General features: G+C 43.3%; 2 protein-coding genes across 2 annotated transcripts; one reads left to right on the top strand and one right to left on the bottom strand.

The window, feature by feature from the left end:
* The first annotated feature begins 153 nt into the window (after positions 1-153).
* Positions 154-16363, top strand: LOC144009844 (uncharacterized). The gene is made up of 10 exons (XM_077509740.1): positions 154-1346; positions 1448-1601; positions 4981-7121; positions 9986-10494; positions 12631-12802; positions 12928-13164; positions 13236-13689; positions 14816-14874; positions 15007-15090; positions 15333-16363. Exons 7-10 carry the CDS (start codon positions 13403-13405, stop codon positions 15413-15415), a joined length of 513 nt encoding a protein of 170 aa, XP_077365866.1. The 5' UTR covers positions 154-1346; positions 1448-1601; positions 4981-7121; positions 9986-10494; positions 12631-12802; positions 12928-13164; positions 13236-13402; the 3' UTR covers positions 15416-16363.
* On the bottom strand, positions 2082-10866 carry LOC144009839 (uncharacterized). Its single transcript, XM_077509731.1, is given in 12 exon segments — positions 2082-2599; positions 2670-3024; positions 3944-4067; positions 4235-4346; positions 4723-4903; positions 4979-5253; positions 6399-7133; positions 8520-8703; positions 8798-8875; positions 10082-10213; positions 10341-10802; positions 10804-10866. Coding segments are annotated over 12 exon segments (2841 nt in total). The 5' UTR covers positions 10852-10866; the 3' UTR covers positions 2082-2444.
* Positions 16364-16907: the final 544 nt, after the last annotated feature.

Genomic DNA, 16907 nt, shown 5'->3' with positions numbered 1-16907 from the left:
AACTCATCATTTGTTTTTGTTTTTTCAACAAGGATGGGTGGGTGAGCATCCGATTGTGCTCCACTGTAAATTTCAAACTTGGAAACAACACAATTGAAAATGAAAACATTTTTAAATGTTTTTAAATGGCTGGCGGTGATTAAAAAGCCGAGGAGAAAAAAAAAATCATTTACATGCGACATTTACATGAATGTGCATAGTAGGAAAAAGAATCTGACAAAGATGACCTTTTTACAGAAAATATGAACTTTGGAAAAAAACAAATTCTTCTGTCTTTATTGAAACATTTTGAAAAGTCTCTCATAGAAGGATGTCTTTTTCTGCCATGTTTGCAAATATGACTGTCCATAAGATTGAAGAAAATCATCAACCCAATCGAAATCACAATCTGATGTTTTCCTGAAATCGTTCAGCCCTACTGGCCACTTGTCCTTTGTTTTTGTTTTTGTTTTTTTTGCCTGAATGTGCCCTGCGGCCAGTCGAGGGCGTCCTGCACCTTTCGCAACAAATGGACCCGATCAGGACAAGAAGCACTCCAGTAATTTGTGGGATGGAGTTTATTGAAAAATATTGTGCAACAGGAAGTGACATCAGAGCACACGCAGGACAGTCCGACTTTTATTTTGGCAAACCTGACTTCCTCCGCCGAGCTTGTCCGAGGGCTCGGATATCCGGAGGAGAGGGCCACATGAGAAAAAGAATAAAAAAATAAATAAAAAAAAATGTTTTCTTAATGAGATTTGCTTCCTTTGGCGGCGCCCGCTTCAGAAGTAGTTGACCACTCGTCAGATGGACTGGATGTTGGGGGTCTGCGTGGGGCCGCAGTAGTGGCCGCGCTCCAGCACGAACATGCGGCCGCGGAAGTTGGGCTCCTCGTACATCACCCACCTGCCGCACGGGGACACGGGTGAGCCGGGCCGGCCGGTCGGCGAGCGGTTGCGCCGGGAGGCGGCTCGCTACTCGCGCGCCATCGCCGTACACCTTGACGGAGTTGACGCAGTTCTTGGCCAGGCCGCTGCTCTGCAGGAAGGGGCAGTCGTCGCACGCGTCGGCGCTCTGGACCGTGAAGTTGAAACCTTCGAACAACTCCACGTGGTGATGAAAAGTCGCATTTGTTTGTCCGTGTGCTTCCCAATTGTGATGTTACAGTGGAGCTCGTTAGCATAATAAGCACCACCCCCACAGTTTGATACGGCGGACGGAGCACTATCATGTCAAAGCCGAAAGGTAAGCAGAGCTGCAGCATTTGCTTCTGATGATAAACTGATGAAATGTTGGCAGGTCACAAGGCAGCGGAATCGCTTGTGGTGTCATAGTTGAATTATCCGAAGGGGGCTTCTTGCATGGTAAGCAGAGCTGCATTGACCTGTCTGGATCAGTGTTCTAACAGCTTGTTTTTGTCTGTGCGCCTCAAAACTGCTTTGTTATTTTTGTTGTTTTTTATCAGACCTATCAAAAGGTGTGACTGAGGTGGTGTCAACCATTTGCCGTCGCTCATCACACCCCCGCAGTGTTGGAATAGCCACCGCCTCCGTTTGCTCTCAACACAAAGCAGAACAACGGGAGATCAGGCAGCTGAGAGGATTCTCTCTGCTCGACAGGTACGTTTAACACCGGTCATTATAAATTTTTAAAAAATACATTTCATTGTTAAAGATTCGATAGCTCTTAATATGAAAAGAAAAATGCACTGAGCTGTCACCAAAGTGACAGACGATCATTTATTATTTTGGTACAAAACATGTTTAAATGTAATAATTATTAAGACATAAAATTCTTTGAAACACTATATACAAATTTTATTAAATTAGTTATTTTAAAACTAAAAATAATATAATATAAATATATAAAAATATATAAATAATTAATAAATAGTATATATAAAAATATATATAAATACAACTCAAAAAACTCAAAATTAGTATTTTTTTGACAATTATGCTGGTTTTGTAATTGTGGTGTGCAATTATTGAATTGTAATTGAATTTTGATTAATTGCACTGTTCGATAACGATTATACAGTACTTGTCCGTAACATTGGTTTTCTTATAAATAATAAAGTCTTGGGAATCAAGCAAATGTAAGATTAATTGCTTTATTAAATATTTCCAAGCAGGATATCATAAAAATGTCACCATTTTAAGAGTGCACTTTTTTCTTTTTCTTGGTGGAGAATATAAAACATCACATTTTCATCAATCACGTACAAAGTTGAGCTATCGTTATTATTTTTGATTTTGCCATATTTTTATACACACACGCACACACACAGTGGTTATGTGAGCTACGGGATAGATTTGTCATGGACGTCACGTTCTAAAAAAAACTAAATAGACAAATTTGATATATTAAATGTTGAAAATCCTTCAAGTCTTCATCAGCGTATCCACAGAGCGACTCAATTCTTATTGGTCTTTATTGTGCCTCGTCTCGGTCTTGCTCCTTTACGGGTTCTTGAGCGCGTTGATGTGCGCGCAGATCTTGAGCGCTGGCCCCAGTTTGATGTTCATGCTGCCCATCAGATGTTCTTCGGTCAGCAGCAGCAGCGCTTGGCCGTCGATCTCCTGAAGACGGAACGCCGACGAAACCTCGCCGCAGCCTGAAACGAGCGCGCAAAACCCGTAAATAAATGGGCGGCGTATTTGTATGTGCGCGTGCGTTTGTTTTACCCGGCAGCGTGTGTATGAAGGCCGTCACGTCCTCGACGGTCCACTGCGAGGGTTCGGGCTTAAAGGTGCTTGTGGGCGTGGACGCGGTGACCGCCGCCGCCGCCGTCGTCGACGTCCTCGCTCTGTCCGGCGCCGGACTCTCCATCCTGGTTGTCACGGCAACCGCTGGTTCCTCCTCTCCGTCGTCCTCCTGGTCTTCCTCCTCTCCTGCTGCCTCCATGTCCTCCTCTTCTTCCTCCTCCTCCTCTTCTTCATCTTCTTGGCGCTCCTCCTCCTCCTCCGCTGCCGCCGGCACGACCTTCTTGTCCTCCTTGGCGTCCTTGTCCCTGCGTCCGGCACTCCAAAGATCGCGAGGCTGTGGAGAAAAATTCATTATCACTTCAACCACTATAAAAAAATTTTTTAAAAATCATCCAAATAATTTTCAATTTAGTTTTGATATTTTCATTGGATGAAGTGGACATGGACATTTTTTTTTTTTTAAGTGTAATTTAATTTTCATTATGGATGTTTTGGCCCTGCTATGTTTAAAATCTACGTTAATTGTCAGATAAAGGGGAACGTAATATGCCCGTGAAGCAAGCCAATATGTGGAGGAACTCAAAAGTGTGCATGCATTAATAAAATAATAAAATAATAATAGCATAATAAAAATAAAACATAATAATAACATAACGATGCTATGTACAAAAGCACAATATTGTGCTTTATTTGTATGAGCTCATTCTTTTTACAATATGTGACCTTTTTTGGATATCACCAACTTCCCCAAAATATCGTAATAATTATCGTATCATGAGCTTCATATTGTGATAATATTGTATCGTAATGTTTGGATATCGTTACATCCCTACTCACTAACACATTTCAAATCGTTTCACAAAACTCATCTGTTTAGACACGTCTACTCACTTTATAACCATAACTGCATCGTCTTATCTCTTTCTTTTTTTTTTCAATATTATTCTTAGCGTTTTATTTTTATGTTTTTAACTGTTGTTGGAAGGTGAACTTGAGTATCCAGAAAGGCACCGATAAATAAAATATTATTTATATATAATATATAAGTATTATGATTATTATTTTATTATCATGATGATTAAAATAAAAAGGTCACAAATGTATATACCGTATTTAAACAATGCAAAATTTGTACTATGTTTTTTTTTTTTTTACGACTACACTGATTCTGTAATTATGGGGTGTAATAATTGAAATTCCAATTGAATTTTTTATCTAAATTGCACAGCCCCTACGGCGGTTTCATTTGTTACCAGTCTGAGCAGGAGCGGTTTCCCCGGCACGGACTGCGCCCTGTTGAGGACCGGTCGCGGCGGCCTCTCCGTGCGGCTGCCGGCGCTCAGCGCTCGCAGGCGCTTGGTCAGGCGGACGTTGAACCTGCCGGTAACGAGAAAAATAAGAGTTTGCCTTGACTTGGGTTTGGTTGGGCCATTTGGCCTTCATATCAAACGACTGTGATGTCACAATTGAACTACGGAAACCACACTAAGGCAAAGAAAATCACGGCTGACGATAGAAAAGGAAAATTCACGGCCAAGTCTCACCCGCGAGCACAGGACGTTGAGCAGAAGCGTTTGGAGCGCATGAAGTTGTGGGCGTGGCCTCTCTTGCCACAGAACTGGCAGTGGAGGACGGCGCGCTCGCAATGGGGACCGCCTGCAATGCAAAGACAGGGAAGGACAAACGTCAACAGGACCACAAGACGAGGTCTGCGGTCTCGTTTCATGGTTTCTGATTTTTTTTAAAAATTTTCCCCTCGCCAAATTTACGTGAAAATTGGCTCATGAATAGTGGGGGGGGCTCGACTGCTTTTGTGATTAGGGAGTAGAAGAAGAACCATTCTCCACTCAGAATGACCAAAACGGGATTTCTGGTCAACTTTGCAGCAGTGGTCCCCAAACGTATCTGGCACGGACCAGTTTCTGGTCCGAGAAACGATGGTTGGGGGACCACCACTTTGCAGTATTTTAACGAGTGGACGGTTGCGAACGACTCCCAAGTTATTCCCCAAACCAGCCGAAGAATCTCGTACGCGTTCCAGGTTGTTGGGCATCTTTGCCGTCCTCGTCTTGCGAGTCGGTCGAATGTTCCGAGTGTTCCGCCGCCTCATCCGACGCCGTTACCACCGCCTTGCCGTTGCTCCCGTTCACTTCCTGCTGTGCCTGTGCCGCCGGCGGCGGCTGAGGAAGCAAAAGCAGCGCCGAACGGTTCACCTGAAACAACATAAGATTGTTGTCAAGTCAACGTTGACCTGTTTTTCACCGTTTGTTTTTTACGTGTGTGCGTACAGGAAAGGGTTGCAGTCCTTCCTGGATGACGAAGCCTTCCACCACATGCGTCAGGACGTCCCTGCCTTGAGGCCACGCCCTCGACGCCCACGGCTCGCCCGCCACCAGGCCCTCGGGCTCTTCTTCCGGTCGATCGAGGGGCGGCTCGGCTTCCGGCGGGCTCTCGCCGACGGCCGGCTGCGATTGGCTGAGATTGAGCGGCTGGGAGGCGGCGTGGGAGGCAGCATCCATGAACGGGGACGAGGGCGGAGACTGCGACGACAGGCTGGACAAGGCTGGAATAAAAACGGTTAACAACGCTGCACAAAAACACACCAAGGTGCCGATTTTTATGAATCTGAAAGCCGGTAGCAAAATTTTGGCTTTTCATCAAGATTTGTCAGATTTTCACAGACTTCTCACAAAAACATTTCGAACATATTCAGACAATTTTATTTATTGTCTGCAAATATCTTTTACGAACCTTTTAAGAACCCTGACGAAAATCCCAAATTAGGTACATTCGCATGCATTTGTCGCTTAGTAAGGCACAGGGAACTTTTCATTTATGGATTTATTTAAATTTTCACTTCATAAAATGATGCTGACCTACATTTTTTGTCTAAAAAAATTAAATTAAATTAAGAAAATATGTTGAAATTTTGGAAAACTTTACAGTAGAAAATTTGAGAACTATTTACTTGCTTAGTTTAACACATAATGATGACTCTGGAACAATGAACAAGGATGAATGGATAGCAGAGAGGCCACAAAGACTTTTGAGGTGTTTAACATAAACAAGAGGTCTTAAGACATTTTACCTGCCTTAAATACATGTAGAAATTATATGCTTAATGATGTTTACAGGAGGAAACTTGTATATATTTTTTTAATTAAAGAATTCTAAGGAACTGAGCGATAAAGAAAAACGGGGTTTTCAAAGCAGCACATACCGTCCACTTATTTATTTTTTTATAAACTTGTAAAAAATATAAAATAAAATAAATGACCACAAGCCCCACCCCGCCTCCGGCCATATACTAACTGCCTATGAGCTGTATATGTCTCATCTGTACGTATACAGTACTGTATAATTTATACAGTAGTCTGCTCGTGAGATGGGAGGAGCAAGATGGCCGCCCTGTGACTTCAACGGCTTGCACTGGCAAATATGGGCTTAACGGGCTAGCTAGTCATATATACAGGTCAGTGCTCAGGAAGCTTCCTTTAATTTTTGCAAAAAAAAATTTAACAAAACTGTCAATTATTTCTATGTTTTAAATTTAAAAAAAAAAACAAAACTAAATTTTGACGCTAGTATTACTTTTTTATCAGCTTGAAATATGGGTTATCGGTCTCCTTGACGACTAATAATCAGTATCGGCCTTGAAAAAAAAACATAACAGTCTATTACTACACTAAAGACAACACACTTTGTTACCTGATTGGTTGTCAGAATGCGCGGACGCATTCTCGTTGATGTCGATTTTGTCTCGATGGAGTTCCTCCTGGCTCGTCTCGTTGCCAGGAAGTCCCGGCGGGCTGACGGTGTGCACGCAAGGTTCCGGTGGCAGACGCCGGTCAGGAAGCGCTTCCGGATGCCGGACGGGAAGTTCTTCCGGAAGCAAAGTCTCGCTGAGCGATTCCGCCTGTGCACGCGTTTGCGGCCGATCGACAGCCGGCGGCACCTCGGAGGTGGCGGTGGCCCCTCCCTCTTGCAGCTCCATGGCGTCGTCCCGGTCGCCGGCGCCGCCGTCCTCCGTCACATCCATCTTGTGGTCCGCTTCCTCCTCAGCCTCCCGTCTTTGGTCATTTTCAGCATCTTGGGTTCCTCCCGGCGGAGCGTCGGCCTCCTTCCGGCAAGGCGGCGACGCGCCGCTTTGAGGAAGCGGAAGCACTTCCCGTCTGCTCAACGTTGGCCGCGCGGTTTGACCGGAAGACGGCGGCGGCGGGCGAGCTGAAGAGAGCGCGATGATTTGGAGTTGGCGGGAAGCGGACGGCGCCGTCTCTGAGGTGGCAGGCGGCGGCGGGATGGTCGCGGGGAGGACGGCGACCTCGGCTTGGAGCCGGTTGGCCGGCGGCGTCTGGAGGGAGGAGGGAAGCCGCAGCGACGACGTCGCTCGCACAGAATGAAGTTTGGGCCGCAGAGGGACCGCTCGCACCGGTGAGTAAAGCGCTGGAGGGAGGAAAAGATGCAAACGATGAAACACGAGGTGAAAGAAAAAAGAAAAAGAAACACTATGTAAATTCTTTTTGGACCAAACAGAATTTATAATAACATATATATTTATTATGATTATTATTATTATTATTTGGAATAATAATATTTAATTAATATTTAATAATGTAATAAAATCATTTGGAAGCGCCTTACAAGACCCTCAAGGACGCTGTACTACAGTTTAAAACTAAATTCTATAGATTAAATCGAATTATAACGAAAAACTAATAATAATAATAATAATAATAATAATACATTTATATTTATTTATGTTGGCAATAATTTGAAGTTGGAGTGCAGCATGTGCAGTAGGACAATTTTTTGGTAGGAAAAAAATTTCTCAACGTACAAAACAAAAAATATTAAGACAAAATTATTTGAAACGCTAATTACTTTAAAAAAAAATATATATATATATATATATATATATATATAATTGTGTAAGTTCCTTTTGGACCAAACAGAATTTATAATATATAGTTGTTATTGTTTTTAATAATAATAATAATAATAATAATACTAATAATAATTCATTACATTTGGAAGTGCCTTACAAGACCCTCAAGGATGCTGTACAACAGTTAAAAACTAAATTTAAAACAAAATTCTACAGATTAAATCGAATTCTGACTAAAAATTAATAATAATAATAATAATAATAATACATATATTTATTTATGTTGGAGTGCAGCATGTGCAGTAGGTCAATGTTTTGGTACGAAACAAGAAAAGGTTTAAACGTAAAAAACAAATACAAAATATTAAGACAAATAAAATTATTTGAAACTTAACATAATTACTTTAAAAAAAAAAAAAAAGAGGAAGAAACACTATAATTATGTAAGTTCCTTTTGGACCAAACAGAATTTACAATATATATTTATTATTATTAATAATAATATTTTTTATTATTATTAGTAGTATTATTATTATTGTTGATATATAATATTGTAAGGTGCTTCCAAATGCAATTATTATTATTATATAACCCTAATAATAATAATATTTGGAAGCACCTTACAAGACCCTCAAGGACACTGTACAACAGTTAAAAACTAAATTTACAACAAAATTCTACAGATTAAATTGAATTATGACTAAAAACTAAATAATAATAATACATATATATTTATGTTGGCAAAAACTTGAAGTTGGAGTGCAGCATGTGCAGGAGAATACATTTTTGCTACGAAACAAAATGTTTAAAAAAAACATTTTTTAATTCAAACAACGCAAAAATGATACGGATTATACGGATTTTGCAATTGTGTAGTGTAATAATTGAAATTGTAGTTGAATTTCGATTAATTGCACACCCCTAGTTTAGTTCGCGTGGCTTACTTGGAGGCGGCACCGCCAGGTGGCGGCCGGGCGCGGTCGGTGGGCGTGGCCTCAGAGGAGGGAAGAGCGGCGTCTGCGGGCGAGAGAGCGGAGGCGGGGCCGAGACGGCCGGCTTCAGGCGCAACGAGGGGGGTGCGGCCATGGCGGCGGGCGGGGGCGGCGGCCTCGCCGTCACGTTGTGGAGCTGACGAGAAGACGACAAACAAAAACAAAAAAAATGAGGCTACGTCAAGCGGCGGGCGCACGACGCCGCTCGTTCGGGGGCCCGCGGTGCTCACCTGGGCGGAGGCGGGGTTAGCGGGGGAGGAGGAGGAAGCGGAAGAAGGCCCCGCCCGCATAGCAGACGTGAGAATCAGCTGCAAAGCACACAGGAAGACGAGCGCTACAGGAGCAAACGCAACCACTTTGCTCACGTGTCAAACATTCAAGCCAAACTTGAGTCAGCAAAAGCGCAGATGGGAAAATTTGCACACGGACAAAATCAAAATGTCACAAAAAGTACAAAGAGCTTATTACACCAAGGCATATTTTTGGTAGACGTGTGCTCGCCGTCAAAACATCATTTTGGATTTAATCGCTTCCACTGGTCGAGAAACAAACTGTGTTCACCCCCAAAACGGCGCAAGCGCAAATTTCAACCTGCGCACGTCTGCAAAAATATCACACACAAAAAAAAAGTCCACCCATGCGCACAGTTACACCACAATTTGTTCTACATTTGTGCTGGACACAAGTGTGTTCATCATTCAAATTACTGCCACTTCATTTTTGATTTTGTTTTGAGCGGGTCTTTCAAAATGTTTCATTTTAGTTATTTACCACTTTTACTTTTCTTTTTTTTATATTTGTCAAGTGTAAGACAAATAAGGAAAAAGTCACTAAATATTAAGTAATAAAATAAATTCCAATTCCCAAACGACTGTTTGACCTTGAAGTACCTGATAACATCATAATTTCCTGAAAAACAGCAAAAAAAAAAAATGGAGTGTTCAAGTTTTGGTGATGAATCAGAGTTGATTTTGAGTGTATTTTTTTTAAACTGATTTAAATGGAGGTCGGGTTGATTTATTGCATGTTAAAACAACTCTGCGGAGAGTTCATCAACATAAGCTCCGCCCACTTGTTCAGAACTCTGCCGCAAAGACTTCTGGGATAAAAAGAAATAAAATCGCCCCAAAAATCTCATGCATGATATGAGTTGACAAAAGATGAAAAATGGAGAACATTTTTTGCTATAATTATCGTTAGTTTTAAACCGAAAATGGAATTTCAGTTATTTATTTTTATTAAAGGACTCATTTTTATTTTGTTGATGAAAATGTTTTCGTTCATTTCAGTAACTATAGTAACCTTGCTCATAACTGGGAAAAACTCTCAAGTTGGGGCACTCGTAAATCAAGGCATCACTGTAATTAGTACTGCACTTGTTGTGGTACTAGTAAGAACTTACGGTATATAACTAACAGCATGTAACCTGACTGTAACCTGAAACCTCTTGGATGCCGCCTTCGTGTGGCCATGAACACGGCAGCATCCCTATGGACGTGTGCGTGCGTGTTTACCATCTGAGCCCTGAGCAGCACCTGCTCTTGTCCGGGCCCTTTGAGACCTTTTCCCAGGAGCAAGGCCTGCTGGGAAGTCTTGTGTCTGGCGACGGGGAGGCCGGGCGAGCTCGCCGGGTGAGTTTGCAGCGCCTGCACACAGCATTAGCGTTAACATAAATTCAAGTTGACCTCAGGGATGTCATGTGTGAACGCAACGATGATGCAGGCCTTGTTTACATGGTTGCCAAGGTAACCGCCATAATAAGCGTTGTGCTACCTGTCTTCCAGGTGGGCTGGCAGGCGTGTGGAAGGGCGTGATGGTGTTGGAAGTCGGCGTGGAAATGCTCCTCGCGCTCCCATTGGTCAGCGCGGTGGACGTCTTGGCCGTTGACGACGAAGCGGCGGCATCGAATGCAGAAGACGAGGAGGAGGTGTGCGCGGTGGTCTTGGAGGCGCAGGGAAGGATGGGGCGGGCGTACGTGCGGAGGGCGGGGCTCGCCGTGGTGGTCAGCTTCGGCGGCGCGGGGACCAGGACATGAGGGGAGGAAGTCCAGGCCGCCGCCGCCATCTTGGGTGCGGCGAGGGAGGGCGCGGGGGTGAGCGGAGGCGGCGGGGAGGCGGTGACGGGGGTCTGTGGCGGCGGCGCCGGCGGCGCGTCCTGCAGCAGCATGGGGTTGGGCGTGAGACGCGGCGGCGTTGGGCCGGGCGCCGGGGATGGGGACGAGTTGGAGGAGGGGGGGGGCCGGTCCGCGTTCTGATTGGCTCGCACCAACACCCTCCTTGTCCATCCTTGCAAGGCTTTAGCGGCCTAAAAATCAACAACACATAATTAAGATCATATACTTGATGACAAATGATTCAATGTTTAGCAATGCTAATCGTTAGCACGTCAATGGCGTTTTCCATTATGTGCATTAAGATAGCATTTTCAGCAGTCCTGAAATATGTTGCATTAATGAATTTTAACATCATTCTGCTAACATTAGTTGCTAATTCATTCCTCTTATTCAATAATTGCTAAATTTATCTAATTTAAATATGTAAAAATATATTTCTCTGCCTATCTATGCCAGTAATGTGTAGTGCCATCTAGTGGAAGAACAATTAATTGCTCTCTCACTAGATGGCATAGTGAACCTGTGTGGCCACTTTTTCGGTGTTGTGCCGCCGTGACATTTTTCTCATGTCAAATGATGAATCTTGGCTTAATTAGAGCTTGTAACAAATATACAAATAAAATAAAAATATCTTCTCATTGGGCGATGTCGCCACGCAAGCAGGTGCACGGCCACGCACGACAGCCACATCCTAGCACAGTATTATTATCATATCAGAAAAAAACAAAAACACACGATTAGGATTAGCCCTCTGCAATTTCGTCATGCAGACTCTCATTCAGTGGGCGCCAAATAATAATAATAATAATAAAAACACGGAGGCAGGCCTCGGCTAGCAAAGTGTCAGGCTAACAACACGAGTGATGCTAAGCAAGTGTCAGCTGGCTCGGTTTCGGTTCGGCGGGTTCTTGCCTCCTGGTGTCAGCGTAGCGCGGAGGCCCGGTCCATCCGCTGCTCTATCCGCTCCGCGGAACATTCTCACCGCGACGACGGGCGCATGGTGTCAGCCAGCCAGAGATAGAGAGAGAGAGCGAGAGGGCGTGTGGTTGCCTCGGTCCCACTACTCGATCGGACGGGGGCACTAGTGGACTTGGTGGAGGCGACGAGTGGAGTCTGGAGGAGTGTAGCCGCTGTCACTGGTGACTTCCTCGTCACCGCCACACTCATCCGAGACTCCCAAGTAGACATGGACCCCGTCTTGGCACGGTATCGTACGTCGATATCGCTGCCATATTAAATGTGGCACGGAAGCGCCAAAAAAAAAAAAACATTGTATTTACTACTATGATTTCAGTTATACTCGTGCCGCGATAAAACTCGTAACACACTTTACGCGTATATCATATCAAGTTGTAAGTGAGAAGAATTTAAATTCCATTAATCTTTTCATAACCCACCGAAAAACATTTTATTTTCATTATTACTATAGGGAAATTGAACTGGCACAAACCACAACACACGCATTGAGGTGTTCAACGAGATTTATTTTTTTTTTTTTTTTTAAGGAGTACCACAGTGGTTTAAAAAATACGGGCGCATACTGAAAATCTAATTGCAAAGTAAATATTCTCATTTCCTCTTAATTCCACTACAGTTCTAAAAAAATAACCTTGATAATACATGCAGATAGTACAATCTCTCTCTTACAATTTAGTTTACATGTTGTTTACAGCAGGTTTTCTATCATGACAAAGAAAAATAGCGTATTGTAGAAATGCATTGTAAAAAAAAAGAGAGAATTGTAAATACAGTATATGCTGACAGGCCATTAACTTGTATTATTTTACGGTCATAACCGACACATTCAATATGGCGGACGCGCTGACGTATTCAAGCTGGGTCTATTTCATATCTATGACCTGCACCTTGGTCTATGACTGTCTGCTGTTAGCGCACATGCCAAGTTGATAAAGCGCCGTGTTTATCGTGTTTTGCTGGTGGCTCGTGTAGCCGCCATTCTGTCTCCACGTTTGTAGCGGGAAGGCAGACGGCCTGAGGCCCACTTCACGCGGCTACGAGGTCCCTCTTGGCTCGGCTACCTGCTTTAGCTCCAGCGATGGCACAGTTGTCTCCGGCCCGCAAACGAGCGACAGCGCCACGCACAGCTCTGGAGGACTGCATGGTATTTAAAAACAAAAACAAAAAAAAACCCGTTCGTTTTCGTTTCGTTCCCTCATTGACGACTGATTTGATTTTTAATAGTTCTTGCAACTTAAATTTACTACAATATATTTTTTTTCCTGTAAGGTGGAAGACTTCCTTTTGCCACGAGACTCCAGGTGACACTAATGCGACTTGTCAGCAAATCCCTAAATGCGACGTCACTCACATAGTGCGAGCGTCGTCAAGCTCACGACTCACACGCCACGCTGCCGGAAACCAGAAATTTGCCTCCCAAAATAAAGCTAGTTATAAACGAGAGCCTGGTATGATGTCACTTTCCAAATAGTCCTACTGATGTTCTGCTCACAAAAGTACCTCAAGGTGAGTGACTGAAGATGTAGATTTGTTGTGCTCTATGCAGCCACATTAAACAAAGCCTTTTTATTTTGAAGGTTTCAGCCGGAAACTGCGCTCAATCAATCACACTTGGGTGACAATTTTGCGGCTGGAGCTCCATGGCAACCGGGACACTTGAGAAACGCTGAGCTCCGTGAATACTTTGGAGCTAGAAGATGTCCCCATCGGAGGAAGTGACATTTGTGGACTAGAGCCAAGGAAGATGCCTTCAACAAAGATGATCAAGCACAAAGCAGTGGAAGAGAGGACCAAACTTGTCAACCTCCAAGTGGCCCCCGCGCGCCAAAGCCGAGCGGCCAGCTGCCCCAGACCGACGCAGAAGCGGGGTCGCTCCCAGACGAGCCGCGAGCGCCCCAGCAGATCCAGATCCAACGTGGCCCGAGCCGGACCCGCCAAGCAGGATGCCGCCTGCGATGCAAAGTGGCGGGAGGACGGTGAGTGTCCGGGACGGCGTGGCCAAGTGAGCATCCGGAAACTGGGAATTCACAGGTGAGACGTCAGCCAATGTGTATTAAAGTTTTCATTTTAGGTCAACTGCTTTTTTTTTTTGTCTCTTTATGTGCCCTGTAATTAACCGGCGACCGGTCTAGGGGTGTCGCTCGAAGTCAGCTGGGATAGGCTCCAGCCCACCCAAATGGTGACCGATCCTGTAGACAAGCACGATAGAAAATCTCAAATGTGATCGTCACGTGTGCAAGTCGTCACATGAAAACCTTCAGTGTGCTTGCGTGGTGCCATCTGTTGCTGCGTGCAACCGATGATCAGGATCAAGCCTGCCTGTCGCGAGCTGCTCCATTGTTCACGTGATGTCGCAACCAAGGTTATTTTAGTGAACTAAAACCAAAGAAAAACTAAAATTACGAACGAAATAAAGCAAAAACTAATTGAAACTAACTAGAACTAACTATAATTACAGCAAAAAATGTCCTGCGTTTTAGTCTTTGGTAATTAATGCATGAGTCTTTGGGGGATGATTTTAAATGTGATTTTAGATTTATTATGGGGTATATGCCACGGAAGAGGCGGGACGTGATTTTGCACATCAGTTTGTTTCCGGTCCGTGTTGCGAACGCGCAACCGAGAGGCACAAAGTCGGAAGCACAAGTATTTTTGACGCAGCCCACAAGTCGCAAACCGAACCGGAAACAAACTGATGTGCAAAAACAGTCCTGCCTCTTCCGTGGTTTTTACCCCATTAACCGGAAAAAGGATGTTTGAAGGTGTGTCACACAGAAGTGACGTCATCTAGCAGCAGCCAATAGAAAAGCACCTTCAGATGACATCACTCCCATGGTGTTTGTTCAATATTGCGCACAAGTAATACACATTAAAAAAATTATAATAATAAAACTAATACTGAAACTAACTAAAACTGAACTAAAATGAAGCATATATTAAATAACTAAAACTAATAAAAACTAACAGAAACACCCTGGAAACTAATTAAAACCAACTCAATTTAAAAAACAATACTCAAAATGAAATCAAAACTAACTACAGTATAATGAACAATTCCAAAACAATAATAACCCTGGTCGCAATCTGGCATTATTCCCCACGCGCTCGTCTTGGTCATATTTGCTTTTATTTCTTTTTTTTTTTCTTTTTCTTTCAGCCACAAAGCCTTCACCGTCATCCCCCCGAACCCCAAGAAGAGAAGAGAGATCCAGAAAAGTGAGTCCACATATTAGAATTCCTCAATTTTATCCATTACAGAGTGGTGCCATTTTGTCCTCTAGCGCCCTGTGCTGTCAACTCAAACTGACGTTCAGATTCATTTTGCTTCTGTTGTGATTGGTTGAGCAGAGGCGGAGGCGGAGCTGGCGGCTCTGGAGGAGCTGCGGCTGAGCAGAGCCATGGCGTACGTCAACATCCAGCCCAGCAGCGTCGGTGAGGCACAAACGCAAGCGCAACCCGCTAGCACGATTAGCACCACTGCCTCGCTAGCTTCGGTGACGATGAAGAAATTCTACATGGGTGGGGGCGGGACTAATAGAGCGGATGCTCTATTAGCGTAATAGAAGCGTAATAGAAAGCGGATGGATGGATATCACTGCCCCCTTTTGGTTGGAGTATGTAGTACACATAAACGCTCCAAGTGTAAACGTGCGTGTGCGTGTATGTGTTCAAAGGTGGCTGTTTGAGTCTGGAGGAAGTCCGACTGAAGCAGCAGCAGGAAATGATGCAGGCCAAGAGGAAGCAAAAAGCGCTGTGACGTCGCCAAGGTTGTTCCACACAAACATCTTCCGGCTGGACGGGGACTTCGTCCTCTTGGACAATTTCAACATTTCTGCTGCTGACATGATGAGAAGAATACACAACATTTATTTCAATGAACCCTCGATCCTTGTGAGGCATAAGCGGTCAAGAAAATGAATGAATGAATGTTTCAAAGAAAAAGCTTTACGAGAAACTCTAGCGCCAACTCACATTTCTGTTGTCATTTCATAATGATCATAATAGTAAATACATGTCCTCAGCCATTTATAACTAGTCGTATTGACTTTAGAAACCTATATAACAATTGCAAAAAATTACTGTTTTTCAGTGTTTCTATTTGTGATTTTTTTTTTCTTTTTCAAAAGATTACTCAGTGGTTTCCTTTTAAAGGGATACTTTACTTATTTAGCCATTTTTGGCAGTCAAACAATATTTTGCCTATAATAAATTTGATATTTTCTTTATTTCTCATGTACAATTAAATTAGTACCTTAAAAACACATTTTGCAACTTGCTGTCGACTGAAAATGACATCACAAGGGCTCAGGTAACCAATCACAGCTCAGCTTGTGAATGTCACATGACAAACCGAGAAGACAGGTGAGCTGTGATTGGTTACCTGAGCCCTTGTGATGTCATTTTCAGTCGACCGCAAGTTGCAAAATGTGTTTTAAAAGGTACTAATTGTACGTGAAAAATAATGAAAGTATCAAATTTATTATAGACAAAAGTTTAAGTTGTACATATCATGATTTCAATTTGCATCATCTTTTTTTTTTTTTGTGTTATTTCATTATTGGATGTATGTTTGTTTTTTTGTCATCTGTGTGCTGGTTATTGAGTGGGTCCTGGTCCCTTGGCAGATATGTTAACATTTGATGGAAACTGACTGTTGCCATTTTTGTATGCGCCCACTTGTTAAATAAAGGGTTAAATATATAAAAGAAAATCTGGTACCGACACTTGTCAATGGTCAAAATGAGCGCCATTCATAGGCAGACATCGCTGGTCGCCGATTGGCTGCAGTTGAAGTCAATCAAGTAGACGCTTTCCCATCCTGGTCGACGATTGGCTGTTGAGCTTATAGCTCCACCCAAGACGCCAAGGTACACTTCATTTGGAGTCGAATGGCATTGTTGTAGCCACCGCAACGCCATCCTGTGACGTAAATGCCGCGTTCAATGACTCCTCTGTGTAACCGGAATTTCTTCCACGAGTTTGACAGCCAAGTAAAATTGTTTAAAAAGGGACAATAAATGTTATAAATTAAATAGGGTTCCACTGCAAATAATAATGATGATAAATCAGGTTGGAATAAAAAATTTGGATTTCCTTTGAATTCATTAAATATCTACAATTACATCTACAATTTGTGTTAGACGGAAATTCTGACTGAAGTCCACTGAAAATAGGTAGTTTTGGTCAATAATTGTGGAAGGAGTAGGTAAAATGCCTCTCGAATTGGGGAATTTTAATTTTAAATGTTG

Source organism: Festucalex cinctus, chromosome 20, assembly GCF_051991245.1.
Source record: "Festucalex cinctus isolate MCC-2025b chromosome 20, RoL_Fcin_1.0, whole genome shotgun sequence".
Classification (NCBI taxonomy): Eukaryota; Metazoa; Chordata; class Actinopteri; order Syngnathiformes; family Syngnathidae; genus Festucalex; species Festucalex cinctus.
This window is presented reverse-complemented; position numbering and strand designations above follow the sequence as displayed.